The sequence below is a fragment of the Microcebus murinus genome, chromosome 3 (assembly GCF_040939455.1).
Source record: "Microcebus murinus isolate Inina chromosome 3, M.murinus_Inina_mat1.0, whole genome shotgun sequence".
NCBI classification, from domain to species: Eukaryota; Metazoa; Chordata; class Mammalia; order Primates; family Cheirogaleidae; genus Microcebus; species Microcebus murinus.
Genome location: NC_134106.1, coordinates 71508197 through 71528077, shown reverse-complemented (window position 1 = coordinate 71528077; position 19881 = coordinate 71508197). Strand labels below are relative to the sequence as shown.

At 52.4% G+C, this 19881-nt stretch overlaps 1 protein-coding gene across 2 annotated transcripts in view; it reads left to right on the top strand.

Moving 5' to 3' along the window:
* POLR1A (RNA polymerase I subunit A) overlaps window positions 1-19484 on the top strand; it is a 68247-nt gene extending 48763 nt beyond the window's left edge. The window contains exons 20-35 of one of the 2 annotated variants that reach the window (XM_076000945.1): window positions 666-818; window positions 2435-2517; window positions 3539-3704; window positions 4607-4828; window positions 5731-5945; window positions 7857-8024; window positions 8555-8690; window positions 9173-9330; window positions 13076-13202; window positions 14481-14594; window positions 15267-15572; window positions 16425-16625; window positions 17204-17321; window positions 17872-18036; window positions 18394-18532; window positions 18715-19484. In XM_076000945.1, the coding sequence (XP_075857060.1) occupies window positions 666-818; window positions 2435-2517; window positions 3539-3704; window positions 4607-4828; window positions 5731-5945; window positions 7857-8024; window positions 8555-8690; window positions 9173-9330; window positions 13076-13202; window positions 14481-14594; window positions 15267-15572; window positions 16425-16625; window positions 17204-17321; window positions 17872-18036; window positions 18394-18494 (2433 nt within the window). In that variant the 3' untranslated portion in view covers window positions 18495-18532; window positions 18715-19484. Of the gene's footprint in view, window positions 1-665; window positions 819-2434; window positions 2518-3538; window positions 3705-4606; window positions 4829-5730; window positions 5946-7856; window positions 8025-8554; window positions 8691-9172; window positions 9331-13075; window positions 13203-14480; window positions 14595-15266; window positions 15573-16424; window positions 16626-17203; window positions 17322-17871; window positions 18037-18393 lie in introns of both variants that reach the window. The other variant, XM_012774311.3, reaches the window with a different exon arrangement.
* Window positions 19485-19881: the final 397 nt, after the last annotated feature.

Sequence of the window (19881 nt, the reverse complement as noted above, 5' to 3'; positions counted from 1 at the left end):
ACACCATTACCTTTTAAGTATTGTCCTAAAGATTTCATAACCTTTAACTTGAGGCCCATTGTCTGCTTAGATTAACACAGTGCTATCATGGCATTTGCACAATCTTAATACAAATCTTAAACAAGATTTTTATTTTAAATCTTGACGACCTAGAGAGGGTCTGAAGGACCACCTGTTGTGTGGTGAGTGTGGAGCAGTAGCAATGGCCTTGAAAGGCTGAAAGCCAAGAGGAACCCCCCCAACTAAATAGTGAGTTCCAGACACTCTGTTCTTCCACCCCAAGAATATCAGTAGACAGCTGTCTAAGCAAACAGCTCAATAGCTTAAGTTCTCTTTTGGCTTTAGAATGTGAGGGTCACAATAAATGCCTGTTTCTCGCAGGCTCCATTTTGCCATTAGGACCCTTAGGTCTCATCCAGGTGTAACGTGATTCTGAGACACTGCTCCTTTTACAAATGTCACCCATTTTCAAATGTGAAAATCCAGGTCTATTTTTTCTTGAAACGAAATTGTCTCGGTTCATTTAAAAATGTAGGTTGGCCTTTAAGAACTCGGTCTCTGTGCAGCTTTTCCCCAAAGGGCAGACGATCTCTTCCCTGCTAGGGCGAAGCATTGTTTAACACTCCTGTGGATCTTCAGTTTCCTTTGGATTTCCTCTCCCCTAGATCTCGTGCCTGCTGGGCCAGATTGAATTGGAAGGTCGGAGACCCCCGCTGATGGCATCTGGCAAGTCACTGCCCTGCTTTGAGCCTTATGAATTCACCCCCAGGGCCGGTGGCTTTGTCACTGGCAGGTTCCTCACTGGCATCAAGCCTCCTGTATGTACTTTGGTTTTTCCATTTGGCTTTTTCCCTCATTTCTAGGTTCAGTGATAGGTGACCTGTGGCCCTCACCAATAACTTTGAGCAAGAATGGTCAAGTGATAAATTCCATTTGCTGCTTTCCCACCAGAACTTAGGGCCCATGTCACGTTCACTGTTATAACGCCAAGCGTAGCACACTCTGGCACGTAGTAAGTGCTCATAAATGTTTGCAGGTAGATGAAAATATGAACAGAACCAATCCCAGGTCCACCTTTTCCCGCTATGTGACCTCCAACCCAGTCCTTACCTGCACTGGAAGGTAGCTAGGAAGGGGGTGCCACCCACCCCGGTGTTCTCATTGCCAACAAGAGCGTCACAGGGGTATTTCCTTTATGATGGGAAAACATTTGCTCTAACAAATGTCTGGTTTTGCTTCATCAACAGCAGAATTCTCCCCCAAGAGAAGGGTTTCTGCTCACACTCATTAGAAATGGCTTTTTAAATATCAGTGCCTTTTGTTCCTTGGTCTGCCACATTTCTGAAAGGACAACCTTTGTGGTCATTTAAGTCCAGACTGTGCAGGGGACCAACCCTTTGTTCCAAGGCCACTGACTGCTCCAAGGGCTCCTCCCCTGGCCCCACAGAGGCTCCCCAGCAGTTGTCCATGGCCTCTGGCAGGGATGGTGCAGGGTTCATGTAGACCAGATTTCTTCAAATGCTGGTTGCGATCCCTTAGTGTGGATCATGAAATCATTGCTGTGGATAGGGACAAGCATTTCTTTATGTACTGAAACAGAATAGAATGATAAAGAAAACATCGGAGGTTATCCCCATGGTAAGGGATGGGGTAGTGTCATAAGGCTTTAGTTTGAGTCAGCTGTGTTTATATGCACGTGTATGTATATATATAGATATCTGTGTGCTTGCCGATTACTGTTCTATTTACAATACAGTATTTCTTATTATAGATTATAATTAAAAAGTTTGAAAAATACCCTGTGCCTGTATTAACACTGTTGGGAGCAGAATTCAGACATGGGGGCTGAACTGCCGAACAGTAGTGAGGTAGTGCCATTTCTTTCTTTCTTTTCTTTTTTTTTGGAGACAGAGTCTTGCTCTGTTGTCTGGGCTAGAGTGCCGTGGCATCAGCCTGGCTCACAGCAACCTCAAACTCCGGGGCTCAAGCAATTCTTCTGCCTCAGCCTCCCAAGTAGCTGGGACTACAGGCACGTGCCACCACTTCCAGCTAATTTTTTCTATTTTTAGCAGAGACAGGGTCTTGCTCTTGCTCAGGCTGGTCTCCTGAGCTCAAGGGATCCTCCCAGAGTGCTAGGATTACAGGCATAAGCTGCTGCGTCCGGCCCCAGTGCCATTTCTGTTTAGAAAATGGGGCATGGGGTGTAATACTGTAAGCAGGAACTGTTACTTCTGATCCACTTGTCCCTCCACTGTCAGGCAAAGTAAGATGGGGGCAGAAGACACTGGGGGCCATTGGAACCACCAAAGCCAAGGTCCTAGGGAAGGGAATAGCCCATCTTGTCAGGACAGGCTGCTGGGGTGTTGCCCTAAGCCCTTCAGCAAGCACACCACCCTCACTGCCCCCTTTGGCTCCTGGGTCCTTCTCTCTGCAGGAGTTCTTCTTTCACTGCATGGCGGGGCGAGAGGGCCTGGTCGACACTGCCGTGAAAACTAGCCGCTCTGGCTATCTCCAAAGGTAAAAGCACCTGTGTGTCCGCTTTAGATGGGGTTCATTGTCCCAGGGCCCTTCACCTCTGTTGTCTTCCACATTGTCATTGACAATCACTTAGGATTCCTTGGATGAAAAATCTTTTTAAACATTTCCATGGATGGCCTGAATAATAGATATTCTTCCCCTTCTATGGGATTGGCAGGGCCTGAGCTCAGAGGTTCACTGCAGAGGGCCCCCGCGTTCTAAGGGTCTGCCATTCTCTGGGGGGAGCTGTGCATGCCAGAAAGGGTCTCGGACGATAGTGAGCACATCCTGTTTCCTGAGAGGCTCAGCTTCTTGAGACAGTGGTGACTAACACTGTGCTCTGTCCTCACTGCTCATGGGGAAGTGGGGACAGGGACAGAAACTCCCAGGAAACTCCCTCTTAGGTTGGCAGGATGAGAAACTGAGGCAAAATGGCCAGAGGGATAAGCAAATGGCCAGAGAAGCTAGTACCAGGGCAGAGAGCAGGAGAGATTGAGGGAGGCAGCTGACCACAGGGAGGACTGAGGAAAAAGGCTGCCAAGTGAGGGTTGTCACATCAGTATTTAGTTCCTAATACCCTTAGTGTCCTTGGCAGTCACTGGACTGAATCTGAGAATCCTTGAAAGCTCCCCTGCTTCCCCTGCCTTGTGGGATAGTGATAAATGCCACTATTTATAAATGGCATTTATAAATGCCAAGGATCCTGGTCCCTTGGGGATCTGTGTGCAGGAGAGTGAAGGGGTAGGCAGTAGTCCCAGCAGCTGGGGCTAGATGGGAGCTCAGGTCTAGCTCTGGGCTAGAGAGGCAGCCAAGCCTCTCAGTGACACAGTTGCAGCCGCCTCTTTCTGGAGAACCATCAGGAAGTGCAGCCCCTGGCTGGGAGGGTATTGGAGCCAGCTTGTCCCGGAGTCTTGCTTGGCTGCAGAACAGCATCCCCCTTTCCTTCCCTCCCCTGCCCTCATAAGAGGCTGCCCTGGGAGGAGTGGGCCTGGCAGGGGCTGAGCTAACGGTCTCCTTACAGATGCATCATCAAGCACCTGGAGGGGCTGGTCGTGCAGTATGACCTGACCGTGCGGGACAGCGACGGCAGCGTGGTGCAGTTCCTATACGGAGAGGATGGCCTGGACATCCCCAAGACACAGTTCCTGCAGCCCAAGCAGTTCCCTTTCCTGGCCAGCAACTACGAGGTAGTGTGCCGGAGCCCTGGGGCCCGAGGGCTGTGAGGTGGGCCTCCCAACCTGGGCTTAGAGAACCCGAGCACCCTGAGCTTGGCCGCCCAGTCCATGTGGCAGTTGGAAAGTAGAGTGGAAAGGGTTTATAAGGCACCAACCAGTGCCCTGAAACACATGACGGTGTCAGAGCCCCTCGGTGGACCTCACGTGCGGTGGCTGGAGGGCACAAGCACCTCTGGAGTAACAGCTGCTGTTCAAGGGCCTTTGCCACGTGCTGGTCCCTGCACTGGAGCACGCTGCGAATGCTGCGGTTTTCCCTTCATGGCAGTGCGCGGGGGCAGGCGTTCCTCTGCCTGGGTTCCAGCTGCGGCAACTGAGTAGCAGAGCTTAAGTAACTAGCTAGAGAGTGGCAGAGCCAGTGTTTGCACCCAGGCCCATCTGACACAAGCTTGTGATTCTGATTCCATACCTTAACAAGTCTTGACCATCACCGTTGACCAAGCAAGCACCCCGTTTTGCACATTGGGCAACTGAAACCAATGTGACCTGTCCAAAGTCATTGAGCTGATGGCAGAACTGAGGGCCACACTCCCAAGTGCTGGGTCCTTTCCATCCTGGTGCCTGTCCCAGAGCTTTGCCTTCACTCTTCCCCTGTTCCTTTCTTCCCAGAGACTCCCTCAGGTTCGGAGAGGGGCTTTGAGTGTGCCAGTCCCTTCCTGTGACCCCCTCAGCTCCTGAGACTATTGGCTTCCGAGTCTGGTTTGCACAAGTGATGTCCTGATTAGCAGTGGGTGCTCATCCCTGTCGTGAGGGCTCCGTGCAGGCCACCTGGGTCCCATGAATTTGTGCACCAGTGGCTCTTCTGTCCTGCTCCCCATCTCATTCATCTCACCCGTGTGGTTGGTTGGTTTGTTTAGGTGATCATGAAATCGAAGCATCTCCATGAAGTTCTGTCCAGAGCAGATCCCCAAAAAGCTCTCCGCCACATCAGAGCCATCAAAAAATGGCAAAGCAAGCATTCCAGCACCCTGCTCAGAAAAGGCGCCTTCTTGAGTTATTCCCAGAAGATGCAGGCAGCTGTGAAAGCCCTAAACCTTGAGGGCAAGAACCGGGATGGCCGCAGCCCTAGGACTCAGCAGGTGACTCGGGGAGGCTGTGTCCCCAGTGCCTGGCACAGCCAGGCTCAGTCAGCGGGTGAGGAGTGAAGGTTGTTTTCCTAATAGAGGTATAGTGATGAAATCCAGCTCTGTTCACCATCAGTCAGGACAGAAGTGGCACTCAAATGGAAATGTAAGGAGGGGAGTCTTTACAAGGATGTGGGCAGGATTTGGGGAACTAACTGGGGCTAATGACTTTGGGGTTCCTCACCACCTTGGACGTGAAGGAACAGGCGAGAGTCACCAGAAGTGAAGAGGATGGCTATGGGCGGAGGCCACTGGACAGGAGCCCTGGATGGAGAACCTCGAGAGTGGGGTTGGGGATAAACGTCCAGCTTTACCCTCCTCCCGCTGACTCCTCTGCCGCTGGTGCCGTTGGTCAGGCACAGCTGGGAGCCAGAGCAGGGAGCTTTTTGTAGCAGTGGCCGTGGGACAGCCTCGGGGGCACAGAGCAAGTGAAAGAGCCTGTATCTGGGGGTACACAGGGATCCAGCACAGTCACCTGGCTCGTGGTGACTGTCCTGGTTGGCCTGGGACCATCATGGCTTTGCATCTTGTCCTAACACAGTCATTAACTGTGCCCTGTTTTACTCTGAAAGAGTCCCAGTTACACAGTAAATTACATGGTCGCCCTGCCTGTGCTTGAATGGGCCAGAGTGCAGAGCTTCTAGAGTCACAGTCAGGCAGCACCCCCTGTAACGGGTTAAGTCTCTCCCTGTTCCAAATGTGAGGTGGTTTCTCGTTGCAGTCAGGTTTCTGTCTTACTCTTTCCCTTTACTCACATTTGAAACCAATGCCTTTGATCCTCCTCCTGCTACTGGGTATCCCGGGAGAAAATGCCCCTTCCCACATAGCTGAGGCCATCCTTTCATCCTTCTTTTCAGATATTAAAGATGTGGTATGAGTTAGATGAGCAGAGCCGAAGGAAATACCAGAAGAAGGCAGCCCCTTGTCCTGACCCCTGTCTGTCCATCTGGCGCCCAGACATCTACTTTGCATCAGTGTCAGAAACATTTGAGAAAAAGATTGATGACTACAGTCAAGAGTGGGCAGCTCAAACAGAGCAAAGTTACGAAAAATCAGAGCTTTCTCTCGACAGGTAATGGCACTGATTTGTTGCATTGCTCATGCAGGAGGAGACTCTGTCTCTTAGCCTCTTCCCTACCTACTTGGGAAGAAGAGGGCAGCTTCAGGGTTGAGACTGCAGCTGGAGGGAGGGGAGTAAGACAACCAGAGGCTCCTTGCAGGAGGGCTCAGGGACAAACAAGCACAGGTAGGCAGGAGTGGACACTGCCATCCAGGCCGGGACAGGCAAGAGAGATCTGCTAGGACAGAGGTTTGCAGAAATGACCTCTCACTTGGTATGGTGGGTATGGCTGACTGAGAGTCAGGGAATCTGGGCACTCACTCTTCAGCTGCTGCCAACCCTGTGACCCAGAGCAAGATAATCCCTGCCCAGGACACCATGTCTCAGCTTTTTGCTTAAGGACTTGGATGTGATTATACCAATGATCCTTTGATGTTTGGGTTTTGAAGCCTTGAGGAAGAAAGGACCATGTGGAGGCCTCAGCTTAGACTAGTTCACAAAAAAGAAAAAAATCCTGCGGTCAGATGGGTGGGAGGCCAGGAACGCCTGCTCTGCTGTGGGTCTCAGCTCCCTGAGCCTGGCCTGCAGAGCTGGAAGACCATCTGCCCTCACCTGGCTGCTCGTCCTCCCCTGGTGACACCTGGTGAGTCACATGGCAAGGTTGACGGGGCCTGGGGAGTTGCACTGACAGCCGGGAGATGGGAGCAGTGAAAGCAGATAAGTAAGGACAAATGAGTGGAGCAACCAGAGAGGAGGGGCGGGGCTCTCTTTTAGCCCTTTAAAGTGGTTTCTCCAGCCAGGCCTCAGATTCCCAGCCAAGACATCCCAGCTGCCAGCTGGGCTTTCCTTGAGAGAGCAAGATGTGACTCCTCCCGCCAAACACACACACACACCTGCCACCTGCACCTCAGGAGGCTGCGTTCACCCTCAGAAGGACCACGCTGGTCCCTCTGACTACGCTGTGTCTCGGGGCGAGGAGAGGTTTGCCCTGGGCAGCACCGCTTGGGTTTGTGGGACCCAGGGGGAAGAGGCAGTTCTGCTTAGATAGCTCTTGCAGGGGACCTCTTAGCAAGCAGCAAGCTCTGGATGGAATTCTAAGGCTCTGGAAGTAATTGAAGGTTTTTCCTGTCATGAATACTGATATGCCCTCAAACCTCAATGGTTTAAAGTAGCTTGGGAGAAAAGGCAGATGGGTTAGCAAAAAGTCTCACTTTCAAAAAGAACTTTCATAGACATGTAGCTTTGTTACTTTCCTCTGCTGAGGCACTGTCCTTCACCCTATTCATTCTTTCGTATGTTCCACCCTTGAGCCCCTTCCTTGTTCCAGGTGCTGGGTCATACAGGGTTCCCAGTGGCTGTTCTTAAAGGGCCAGCTTTCACAGGAAGAGGGGTTAGTGAATTACAGAATTTTGCAGCATGGATACTGCTGATGTGGTCTGTAGTCATTTGCACTAATTAAGAAAATAAACATTTCCTTTGCCTCTCCGTCCAGTAGCCCGTAATTGCTATTGTGAACCTCTTTCTAATTGGTACAGCAGGAGGTTTAAGCCCCCTCTAAAACTGTCACAATTAGAGAAGGAGGAAGAATGAACAAAGAAGAATGTGAATAATGAGCCCAGAAGTTCTTCCTGCTTAGGGGGCTTACAGTAACAGTCCCAGAGTGGACACGCGACGTTCTCAAGCAAACAGGAACCATCTGAGTGTGAACATCTAGAGCTTCAGCCACTCAGCTGGGGTCTGTGCTGCGTAATTCCTGCTGGTGACATCCAGGGTCACCAGCAAGAATTTAAAGATTAGAGGGGTCATTTGCCCATGAAAAACAAGCCCAGAGAGAGGTAGAGGTTTCAGGTTTCTGGTTTCGGGTGGTGTTGACAATCTTGCAGTGCCTGCTTCTGACCCCTCCACCCCCCCTGCCGTCTCCAGGCTGAGGACCTTGCTGCAGCTGAAGTGGCAGCGCTCGCTTTGCGACCCCGGTGAGGCCGTGGGCCTGCTGGCTGCCCAGAGCATCGGAGAGCCCTCCACACAGATGACCCTGAACACCTTCCACTTCGCAGGCAGAGGCGAGATGAACGTCACCCTGGGCATCCCAAGGTGCGAGGCAACCGGGGTGAATGGGGCAGGATGGGGGGATCTGTCTTAGCCCTGTCCTGTGGAAGGAGTCATTTTTCAATGAGAGGGAGAGAGGGTTTGTGTGTGTGTGAGAGAGAGGTTGTCATCAGATTGGGGATGAAGGTTGGAATTTCCAGAGCCCAACTATTTTCTGTGGCTGGATCAGTGCCCATACCTTTTAGGATCTCTGTTTATCCCTCTGCCAACTCCTGCACCAGAGTTTCCAGGGACACTATGAGACTATTCGCCACTGGGGGGTACTCGGGAATGGGCATTGTTAACAAGCCCCATGCAGGGCTCCTGGTTGTCCAACTCCATGGGGCGCCATTCAATAGAAGGTGACCCATGTGGTCCTGGCCCTTCAGATGAACATATGCATGTGACAATATGATGACTATGGGGCGAGGGGAAAGAGCATGGGGTCAGACTCACCTGACATCTTTACTAGAAGCTTCACACAAGCAGGGGTCTGTTTGCCGCTTGTGGTCAGATGTGCCCTTGTTCTGTAACAGGCTGAGGGAGATTCTCATGGTGGCCAGCGCCAACATCAAGACACCCATGATGAGTGTGCCCGTGTTCAACACCAAGAAAGCCCTGAAGAGAGTGAAGAGCCTGAAGAAGCAGCTCACCAGAGTGTGCCTAGGGGAGGTAACTGTCTCCCTTGTACCTGGGCTACAGACTGGGTGGCGGCACATTCCTATGTCCTCCCCATCCATGCAGAACAGACTTCACTGACTGCTTAGACGTTGAGCTCAGATTCTCCCCAGTGAGAGATAAGCTGTTTCTGCCAGGTGCTGAGCAGGGATATATGAAGAAGCTTTTAAGATAATTGTTGGTTCCACGGCAGCCTCATGTGCCTAAAATATAAAATGAAAATGCTTCCTGGGTTAATTTACCAGCTCCATTGGAGCCTGTTCCTAGCAGGTTGGGGCCATTCTCTGGAGTTAACTGCAGCCTAGGGGCCCCCTGAGGGATCCACACGAGCAGAGCTTACTGGGGTTTCTTTGGGGATTTGACCTGTGGCCCCAGATGCTGTCTTCCTAAACCCTTGAGTTTCTTATAACCCACTTGCAGTGCATGGTCATCTGGGACCTGGACAAGTTGAGTTCTCTCTGTCCATCTGGTTCTAGGTGTTGCAGAAAATTGACGTCCAGGAGTCCTTCTGTATAGGAGAAAAACAGAACAAATTCCGAGTGTACCAGCTGCGGTTTGAGTTCCTGCCGCATGCATATTACCAGCAGGAGAAGTGCCTGAGACCTGAGGACATCCTGCACTTCATGGAAACAAGGTCAGGGCTCAGGCCTTGATTGACATTCACCTTGACCCAGAGAATGCACCTGGCTAAAGGGCTTTCGGAGGTTGGATGCCTTTGCCCAAGTGAGCCCTGTAAGGGAACTATTTAGGGAAACAGCAGGCCCTGCAGCCTGATCTGGAAACCTCACCCCTAATCTGGCTTCTGGGTATTACTTTGTTGGCCACATGTCACTCCCTGATCCCACTTCCTGTCAGATTGATGGGTCGAGATTGTTGTCTTCCTGGGCTTGCAGGCATTAAGAGTACGTGGTGTTTCTGTGGTGTGAGACCAGCACTTGGTGTTAATGTTTGCTAGGATGTGACTGCAGGCAGCATAATGCGGTTCCTGGTACCTTAGTATTCTGTGAATAATGAGTAATATGCTGATGGCATGCTGCTCTTAATACCCACTTCTGTAACCAGGGCTTCCTCCAGCTTCTTACAGAGAAATTCTGGTTCCTGTCTGGTAGGGAAAACATCTTTTTCTCTCAAGTTCAAGTTACTGTTGGACATTTGAAAAGAACAGGTCACATGCTGAGTGCATACATAGAGCAGGAGGATGGGCTTTTTTGGGACTGGGGCAAGTCAGGAAGAGCCAGCAAAGCCCTTTCAACTCAGCAGCTTACCCCAGATGGTGGAGTGCAAATGCAGTGGCTGCAGAGCTTGGCAGGTAACAGGCCAGTGAGGCAGAGTTGAAGAGCATCAGCCACTTTGCAGAGACCTGTCACTTTGCAGAAACATGGGCCAAGTGGCCTGGTCTCTTCTGATTTAAAAGAAAGCAAGCCACCCCTTCCTTTTTTTTTTTTTTTTCTTTTTCTTTCTTTGGTTGTTTGGCTGCTTGCTTTTGCTTTTATAAAAATGAAATCTCCTAACTTTTAAACAAGAGCAACTCGTTCATATGTTTTTAAAAGCCTGTTAAGACCTGGATAGATCCCATCTGTCAGCAGAATTGGCCATGTGCCACTGACCACTGCCTCTAATGTAGGCCAGGTCTCAGGCCTTCCCGGAAAACCAATGGCCGAGCAGAGGCAGAAAGTTGCACTTGGCCATCCCAAACACAGACGGAGCCATGCCCATTCCCAGTCCAGTTACAGGGGCAGATGTGGCCAGGAGAGAGCAGCTGTTCTGCCCTCAGCACTCTTCTTCCTCTTACCTGATCATGTGGCCTGGCTTTGGGCAAGCCATCAATGCAGGTGGCATTTGGGATGAAAGATATTAGGGCAGGTGAGCTTGAGTGTGAACTCAGCCCTTTGGACAAGGTCACTGGCCAGTGGTTCCTGCCCCGATTGCATGAACTCTTGTAAAGTTGTTGTCTGGGCTTCGGGGAGCATCTGCATCAGCACCCACCTGGGTCAAGAAAGTTCTTTCTATCCAGCGGTCCTTCATGCTGTCAGGGTCTTGGGGCCAAGTGACAGGGGATTGGTATGTGCACCAGCCTGCCAGCTCCGTAATTAACTGCGAAGAGCGTAACTACCCAGTGTGCCTGCCTGGCAGCCCGCTGCTAAGAAATGGGAGTTTGGATCTCGTGGCCTCTGGAGAATTCTCAAGAGTGGGCACAGTGCTGCTCCAGTTCTCGCCACGTGAGGCCCAGGCCTGCCCAGCAGGTAGGTCGGCACAAGGCCTGCACCAGCCTGTGCCAGGGTACTTGTTACTTACATTACCTCCTGGAACTGAAAATAGAAAATCGCTTTTTACAATTTCTTCCTGGTGAGTGACAGCCCTGGCTTGTTCCCAGCAGTGAAGTACTTTTTCAACTCCTAGCTGGTGTTTTACACGTGCATTCGAAAAGCTGTGATAAACAAAGCTACCTGCAATAGCTTTTGGTGGAGGTAGCCTTGGGGAGTCCCACGAGGCAGAGCAGTGTATAAACTGGGGTGTGGTTTGCACTCCTTTGTCAGGCCCTGGCAGCCTTTGCAGCCCGCAGGAAGTGGGAGGGAGTGTGTGCTTCCAAGTCCCCTCTTCCACCCCTTTTTCTTTCTCTTCTCTCCCCCTCCCTTCCCTTCTTTCTCTCCCAGCTTCCTGGTCATGAGAGGTTTTTTGTTTTTATTTTTGTGATCATGAGACTTGATATAGATTGGTGAAAAAAAGAATAACAAGTGCTTCTCTGGGGAAAGACATACAAGGTTTGAAGGTCCCCTAAATCTCTGCACTGTCACTTTGAATGTTCGTGTGAATTATCTGGAAGATGGCAGAGAGGTGAGGCGGAGAGAGCACTGAGCTAAGAGTCAGAGTGTAAGTCCTAGCCCCGTCCCCAGCCAAGAGATGACCAAACTGACAGTCTCTGCAGCGACAGCTTCTGTGAACCTAACTTTCCAAACAGCAGGTGGTGGAGCTATTGCCAGGCACTTTCGAAAACAGCCAAGGGTCATGTGCTCTGTGTGTAATTATTTATGTGGGATGGGAGGTTTCTCTGCCTTCCTCCTGCCCCTCCTGTTCCCTTTCAGTTGCCACAGTTTGACAACAGCACAACCTTCAAATAGCAGTGACTATGAGCCACTCCAGCCTTGTCTCACCTGGCCTCTTGTCCCTATCACCAGCGCCTCGTGTATAAGATCTTCATGGATTATTGGATAAGGAGCCTTTCTTCTTCCAATAGCAGAAACCTCAGCAAAACCATGTAGTCATTTAAAAAGTTAAAATAATGGGAAGGGAGAGTGGTATTATTTTGTTTTTAATGAACAAAATAGTATACATTTGACCTGCCTGCTGTTCAAATGAAGACTAGGTTCCTTGAGGGCCAGAAGCCCAGCTTTTTGTCCTTGCTTGACCCCCTGGGCTGGCATGTGACAGGCACAGGATAGGCACTCAGCAAATGCAGGACATCTGGGTAGATATGTGCAGCTTCCGTACTTGGTACAGTCATAAACAGTCCCTTTGGGTGTGCTGTCATGGCCCGATGGAGAAGACAGGCAATAGGTTATATGAGGAAAGAAGCAGTGGGGAGAGGACAGATAAACCCTAAGGGACCCTAACAGTAGATGCCTCAGGAGGAAGGAGTGAGACTGGGAAAGACCCCCACCCCACCCCCCAGGTTCTGAGCTTCAGGTTAGTCTTTTAAACTACTTTGGTTCTAACCTGTTGATATAGTTCATCGCCAAGAAGTAAACTGTCCTGCCTTTTGCAATTCAGTTGAACCTCCCTCAAGTCTTTATTCTTTCATCAAATTGTCAGGGCTCCCACTCCAAGGAGATAGGAGTTCTCTGGCCCAGGCAGTACCACTTTCTGGAGACGCTCTGGGTGGCAGGCAGAGGAAGGCCCTGGTCTTCCTCTGGGTTCCCCTGTCCTGCCGTAGACTCTGCCCTCCGTGTTAGACAACAGCCGGGGCACCAACAACTGTTGTTTCCCGAGCACCTACTGCCAGGCCCTGTGAAAGGAATTGGTTGTGGAGTTGTTTCTAATCTTTGCTCTCCTGTCTTCTGCCAAAAAGGAAAAAAAAAATAGTAGGATTCCATGATATATGTGAATACTCACATTTTCCAGACAAGGGGGTCAGAGCGCAGGAACCTGTTAGGCCCAAAGCTGTGATAACAGAGCGCATATTCAGACCAGCCCAGTGGGCCATGGGGCTGGCGTTCTTTCTGATACGCCACGTACCATTCGGAAACCACAAGAAGGGGGAAAGTGAGCTGACAGAAGAGGCTCGGCCTCCATCTCCTCTCCCTCAACGTCCTAACCCAGAAATGAGGAGAGCACTGGGGACTGGAACTGAACAGGGCTGCATGGCATTCTTCTCATTGTAGATTCTTTAAACTTCTGATGGAATCCATCCGAAAGAAGAATAACAAAGCATCAGCTTTCAGAAGCGTAAACAGTCGAAGAGCTACGCAGCGGGATCTGGACAGTGCTGGGGAGTCTGGGACGAATCGGGTGAGTGCCCCGGTGCCCCCAGGGGATCCGCAGGGGCAGAGTCCCAGAGAAGCACGTGGGGCACGGCTCACTCTGTCTTCTCTCCTGGGAATGCTCTGCGATTGTTCCCTGTGTGCCTAAGCCCCTTCCCGGCCCAGCTCTCCGCTTACCGTAGCATTCATCTGCTCTTCTCAGAGTGCTGGTTAGCCACATTTGCTTAGGCCTAATGGGCCAGGCAGGGGAGGCTGCCAGACTACGTGTCCTGGCCGCCCCTGGGTCTGGCCTTGGGATGTCTTCTCTTTGCTCTCAAGGTCCCATCTATATGTGGTTTTCACCCTGAGCAGAGGCTCGAGGTAACAGTGTGCACTGAGCCTTTGAAAGTTCTTTCTCTGGTTTCCTTTTGCTCTGTCCTCTGACTTCCCCAGGCCAGATGAACTAAGGACCCCCAGAGTACTGGTGGGGACCAGAGAGGTGTTTGGAAGCAGGGAAGTCAGACTGCTGTGACAAAAAGGAAAGGAAGAGGGAAAAACCACTGGGAACCAGATAGTCCAGGAACAATAATCCCACATCTGCCAGGAGACCCAGGAGCAGGCCAGACCCATGGGCCCTGTGGGGGTAGGTCCCTGAGTATCTTCTGAGCCAACCATGAGCCTGCTTGGGTGCAGGGCATCCTGTGAACTGGGATTGCCCTGCCTGGCCCTGTGGTATCAGCTGTGTCACGTCTCTCTGGGCTTGTCTCCTCACCCCTAAAATGAGGGTCTGGCCTGTAACAGTGGAAATGTTCACCATGTGGCAAACTCAAGCATAGGTGGGCATGAGCTGTCTTTGGAAGGCTGCCCAGTCTAAATTCCTAACTCACTCAGGAGACAAAAAGAAACTAGGAGAAAGGTAGAGACAATTTAGTTCTTTAAATACTTAGTTTTCTGCCAAGACAATCCTTCCTCTTTAAAAATATTCCAGATTTTTTTGATTCCCAGATTGGATCAAAAATATTTAGACCAATATTTTACCCCATCTTCTTTTAAGGACTCGGAGAGCCCTGGCACTTTTTTATTTTTTTAAAAATGAAAGACTTTGCAAGTAAGCGGAACATATAAAGATGACTAAAGGAAAGGCGGCCTGGGATCTAGGGTCAGACAGTAGATGCTAGAGGGGTGGTTGGGTTGGGTGGGCAGGTGGGCGGAAGGTGGTAGCTGGATGAATGATGGCTGGGGGGGTGTAGAAGGGTGAGTGGGTGGATGAATGGGTTCACCCAGCACTGGACATTGGAGCTAATCAGTCTTTTCCCTCAAACCACAGGGAGAGCAGGAAGGGGACGACGACGAAGAAGAGAGGCACATTGTGGACGCTGAAGCTGAGGAGGGGGACGCTGATGCCTCTGATGCCAAACGCAAGGAGAAGCAGGAGGAGGAGGTGAGAGGCCTCTGTAGCCAGAGTGAGGGACTGTGCTGTCACCCTCCTCTTCTGTTATCCTGGAGGGATTATCCCTTGGCGCCCAGGCCATACCTCTGTGTCAAGCCTGGAACCCACCAGGAACCGTGAAGCAAGCCCCACCTGCCCAGCGCCCTCTCGGTGAGAAGATAGGGTTTCTAGGGTGGCCACTCGGCAGGGGCCGCCCAGCGCTGCCCTCTGGATCTGGCTGTCTCTGCATTTGAATCAGACTCGAAGACCCAGAGAGGCCTCTAGCAAGGAGAATTTGGGCTCCTCCTGTTTTTACAATGAAAATATTTATTGCCTCCCCTAGAAGCTGTCCCCCACTGTCATAATAGCTGCAAGGACACAGGGCAGTTGAGAGGGGCCGAGGGAGTTCTCAGGAAAGACAGCTCATGTGAGCGGCGAGCGGGGAAGGCTGTGGGGAGAGTGAGCTCCACCTCCGAGGGGGATTCACTGGGACAGAGTCAGGGGTCATCTGGGAAGGGCCAAAGGGAAGAAGGAGGAAGGCAGACCAGGCCGGAGCAGAGGTGCCAGGGACGTAGAGCAGGTGGGACCTGGACAGCCAAGGCTTTGAGGAGCCCTTTGTTCCACCGACAGAGTCCAGGTAGGTGGCAGGCTAAGTCACACAGCCTGCACTCCGTTTCCTACCAGGTGGATTATGACAGCGAGGAAGAGGAGGAAAAGGAGGAAGAGGAGAACGAGGACGAGGACATGCAGGAGGAAGGGCACATCCATAGTGAAGGCGCCCACAAGGCACAAGAACAAGAGGAAGAGGTGGGCTTGGGCGCCGAGGAGGACTCAGCCGTGAGCACCCCCCTGACACGGCCCCGGAAACCCACCCACAGCCGGGAGCCCCAGGGAGCAGAGGCTGTGGAGCGCCGGGCCCAGGCTGTGTGCGACATCCACTCGTTCATAGAGGAGTACCAGTACGACACGGAGGAGAGCCTGTGGTGCCAGGTCAGTGTGGCCGTGCCGGCCGGGGCCTGGGTGGTCAGGTTCAGTCAGCTGAGCTTCCCATCACGCGCCCTCGCAGCACAGCTGAGCCTCTGTTTGGGGCTGGTGAGAGTCGGTTGCTCTTTTAATCCCAGATCCCTTTAAGAATCTGGGGATGGCTGCAGACCCACTGCCCCAGAGCACAACCCACACGTGTTATTTTCAAACCCCTAGTGAGCCAGTTGTCTCTCATCTGTCAAGACATGTGCAGGTCTGATCTGCCAGCAGGTACTTTCAAATCTATCACCTCATTTAATCCTCAGTACAACTGTGTCAACGTGTGCCACGGCTATTGTGGAGGGGTCGCTTCTGCCCACAGCAGGGACACTCCAGTTCCCTACACACATACCCCCGGCCACCTCCCCCCACCCCACCCCCCAGGGATTGCACAAGTCCCTTAAAGACTAGATGGTTTGGGTACCTAGACAGCCACACAGGTGTGTCCTTTGTCTTTCTGTTGATCCAGTTCAGTGGTTCCCAAATGAGAGTAGATAACAAAAGTCACTGATGGGATCACGTGTGTGAAACAATGTGTACTATGCTGTGTGGTCACTAAGGACATTAAGGGTGATGCCCAATGGACAGGAGTCTCGGCCGTCTCACCAACATCTGCAAAAATGCAGCTCCCTCATCCCCTCACCACCACCTTGAATTGGGGTGACTGGAGGTGGCTGCTCCATGTAGTTGGTTAAGCCATCCAGAGTTCAGACCCTCCTGCCAGCTCGCCCAGCAGGATGTTACTAAGAAGGCTTTGAAGGAGTCTCCTGGGGGCTGGGGGTGGCCAGTTCCCCAGCCCAACTCTCCATTCTCTTGCAGGTGACAGTGAAGCTCCCTCTGATGAAGATTAACTTTGACATGAGCTCCCTGGTAGTGTCTTTGGCCCATAGCGCTGTCGTCTACACGACCAAGGGCATCACTCGGTGTCTCCTGAATGAAACAACCAACGATAAGAACGAGAAGGAGCTTGTGCTCAATACAGAAGGAATCAACCTCCCGGAGCTGTTCAAGTATGCCGAGGTACACATCTCCCCCCGCTGTCCACTCGCCTGGGACAAAGCAGTAGCCCTGATGTCACGTTGTCTCAGGACCCAGCCACTGGGAGTTGAGCCTCCAGCCAATTCACTCTGGCCCTCCTGAGCTGATGTTGCTTCTAGCCCACATTCTCCAAACCAAGGATGCATGCCCCAGCCCGCCTCCCAGAGATTCATGGCGCGCATTGGCCTTGTTAAGGCCTATGGTACAGAAACCTGCTGAACTATGTCCAACCCAGAGTTTCCCAGGCTGATTTGTGTACAGTTTATTTTTTCCTTGAAATTAAAACCAATTCTTTTCTTCCTATTGAATCTACAGTGTGTCCCAAGTCATCCCTGGGTTCTGGTAATGACAACAAGCTAGACCTTGGGTCCCAGCCATCGAGCCTTCAGCAGCTCTGCCTGGGCATTTCCTTTTGCTAATCCTGGGTCACCTCTCAGCAACTTTGTCATCAGCTGTACTCGGCTGCCAGACTCAAGGAGAGCATGAGCAGCCAGGGTGAGATGTACAGATGCAGAGTGGAAGACCAGGCCCTCTAAATAGATCCCATCCTCCTTCCCCAGATTCTAGATCTGCGCCGCCTCTACTCCAACGACATTCACGCGATGGCCAACACGTACGGCATTGAGGCCGCACTGCGGGTGATCGAGAAGGAGATCAAGGATGTGTTTGCTGTGTACGGTAAGAAGAGCATGCAAACAACACCCTAAAGGTCCCAGTGCTCATCAGGGCGCCAGAAAGCTCAGGGCATGAGGGCCAGGACTGTGTGGGTCCAGCACAGAGGTGGGCACTAAAACCTGGGTGCAGACAGTGTGTGCCTGTGAGAGACTGCAGGCTCTGAGAGTCCCCAGAGGAGGTGGGAAGAGATGATAGCTCCCATCCCCAAGGCCCCATCTGTGTCATCTCATCTGCTGGTCTCTTTGAGGAAGCTGCTGATTGATGACTCGGTCCATCCTGCCTGGAGGGTTTTGGTTCCTAAATGAAAACAATGTGTTAGAGTCTTGCTTCCTGTGTTGCTAGCGGGAAGTGGGAAACAGGATACAGGGGTCAAGGGGAAGCCCCAGACCAGGCTAAGCAGTGTGAGCAGGTGGCAGGGCTGGGAGGGAGCCCCACCTCTGACCCCCGAGCCCGTGTGGTGACGTGGAAGCGGCCTGGCTTGTGTCAGCTGACTCTTCCCTAACTGTCCCCCATCACTACTTAACCCTTCCTGATTTTACTGCCCGCGTGACAGGCATTGCGGTCGATCCCCGCCATCTCTCCCTGGTTGCTGATTATATGTGCTTTGAGGGTGTTTACAAGCCACTGAATCGCTTTGGGATCCGGTCAAACTCCTCCCCTCTGCAGCAGATGTCTTTTGAAACCAGCTTCCAGTTTCTGAAGCAGGCCACCATGCTGGGTGAGTGTGTGGGCAGGTGCCTGGCCTTGCCTCTCCAGACTCCGGGCTGATGGGCTGCCCCACAGGGCACCTTTCCATGGCACCTTGCATCCCAGTGAGCTCTTGGAACTGGAGGGGGCTGGGCAGCAAGCAGGCGAGAAGCTGCTGCTGTGCTTGGGAGGGACAGGAAAAGGGCTGTCCTCTCGAATGCAGGAACAGGGCTGCCTGGTCATCTCGTCAGCCTGAGAGACTCAGGACCACTCCTTGGCACCTCTGAGGTGCCCCATCTATGCCACCTCCATGTTGAGCCCCCCAGTCCTCTCATATCACCCCTCTTCTCCCTCAAACCCCTGACATGTGCTCTTGTGTATTTCCCAGGATCCCACGATGAGCTGAGGTCCCCTTCTGCCTGCCTCGTGGTTGGAAAGGTCGTGAAGGGCGGGACAGGACTGTTTGAGCTCAAGCAGCCCCTGAGATAGCGGCTAGCACGCACCATCCACCTGACTGGAGGACCTGGGTAAGGGTGTGGCCTGCCCTGCCCTGCACAAAGGGACCAGGAGACCAGAATCTAGGGCAGTTTCAAGTGACAGATCACCGCACAGCAGCAACCTAGAGCTCCAAAAAGCAGCGGGCCTCTGGGCTGGGCCAACTTCACCTGGAAGGTGCTGGTGTTGCTCATCCTTGCCCTTCCTGTCTCAGGTTTATTGAGAAGATTTGCCACGTCCTCCAAGCCCCTCCACCGTGGCCGCAACCTCACCTGTGCTGCACGAGGCCTCGGCAGCAAAGTTCCTAACGAGACGCCCCAAGGTTACAGACTGGGAAGACCAAGGGGGAGCAGTGCTTTGCTGCTGGGGACCCCAAGCCCCACCAGGGTAGGCGAATGAGATCCTGTTGCTGTGAGCAGCCAGTGATAGCAGGCAGGATTGCTGGGGGCTCCTGATGTGTGGGAACATGGAGCTTCTGCCCCAAGGCGTGCTCCTCCCAGCTGTTCTAGCCCCCGAGGGCAGAGTCCCCAAAGAGTCCCTAGTGAAGGTTTCTTCCCTGGGCAATTACAGGGTGACACAGTTTTCTACCCATGCAACTTCTGTGCCTGGGCAGGGCCCTGGCTTTAATGCTGTGTGGCTAAGGGTTTTTCTATACCAGATCAGCCCCAAGGCGGGGGGCAGTCTCCAGGGCCCTAGCAGCTCACTCCCACCCGTAAAGCCCTGAGTCACCGCTGGGGCTATTGGACAAGTACCTGGCTTTCCCTGGCTCTGCTGTCAGCTTGGTGTCGGGGCCTGTGTCCCTCCCCACAGGCCCTGCTTTGGGGCCATCCAAGTCCCTCCATCCCGGCACCAGCAGCACACTTCCCTGGCATGAGCAGAAAAGATGAAGAGGACTTTGTACAAAGGCTTTGTAAAACCAGAGGCTGTTTCTATTTCTGTCTACTGTTACACAGGCTGAGTAATAAACATTACTGGAACTAGCTATTAGGAAAGAAAGAAACTTGGGTTTTGTTGTTGTTTCCCCTTGGTTTGCAGCTTCTGCATTTGGATTTGAGAACCCAGGACTCAGATTTTCTTGGCAGAGTCAGGTCTTGGGTCTTTCTTCCTGTTCTTGTCTGAGGACACTGGGGGAGAGCTCAGCCTCTGCAGCCTACCCGGCCTCTGCCCCTGGCCTGCCCCTGTGGTGTCCCCCATCCAGAGCCAGCAGCTGGCACCAAGGCACAGGGCAGAAGCCTGTGGGAAGGGGCCGTGCTCGCCTTGGCCTGGGGTGGGAAGGTTTCGCCTGTGCCCTTGTGGGTGGGCTTGGGGCTAAAGGGAGGAGAGTGACCATGATGCTCCCCCAGACACACAATGGGGCCTGGCCTGCACCTCCTAGGCCCGA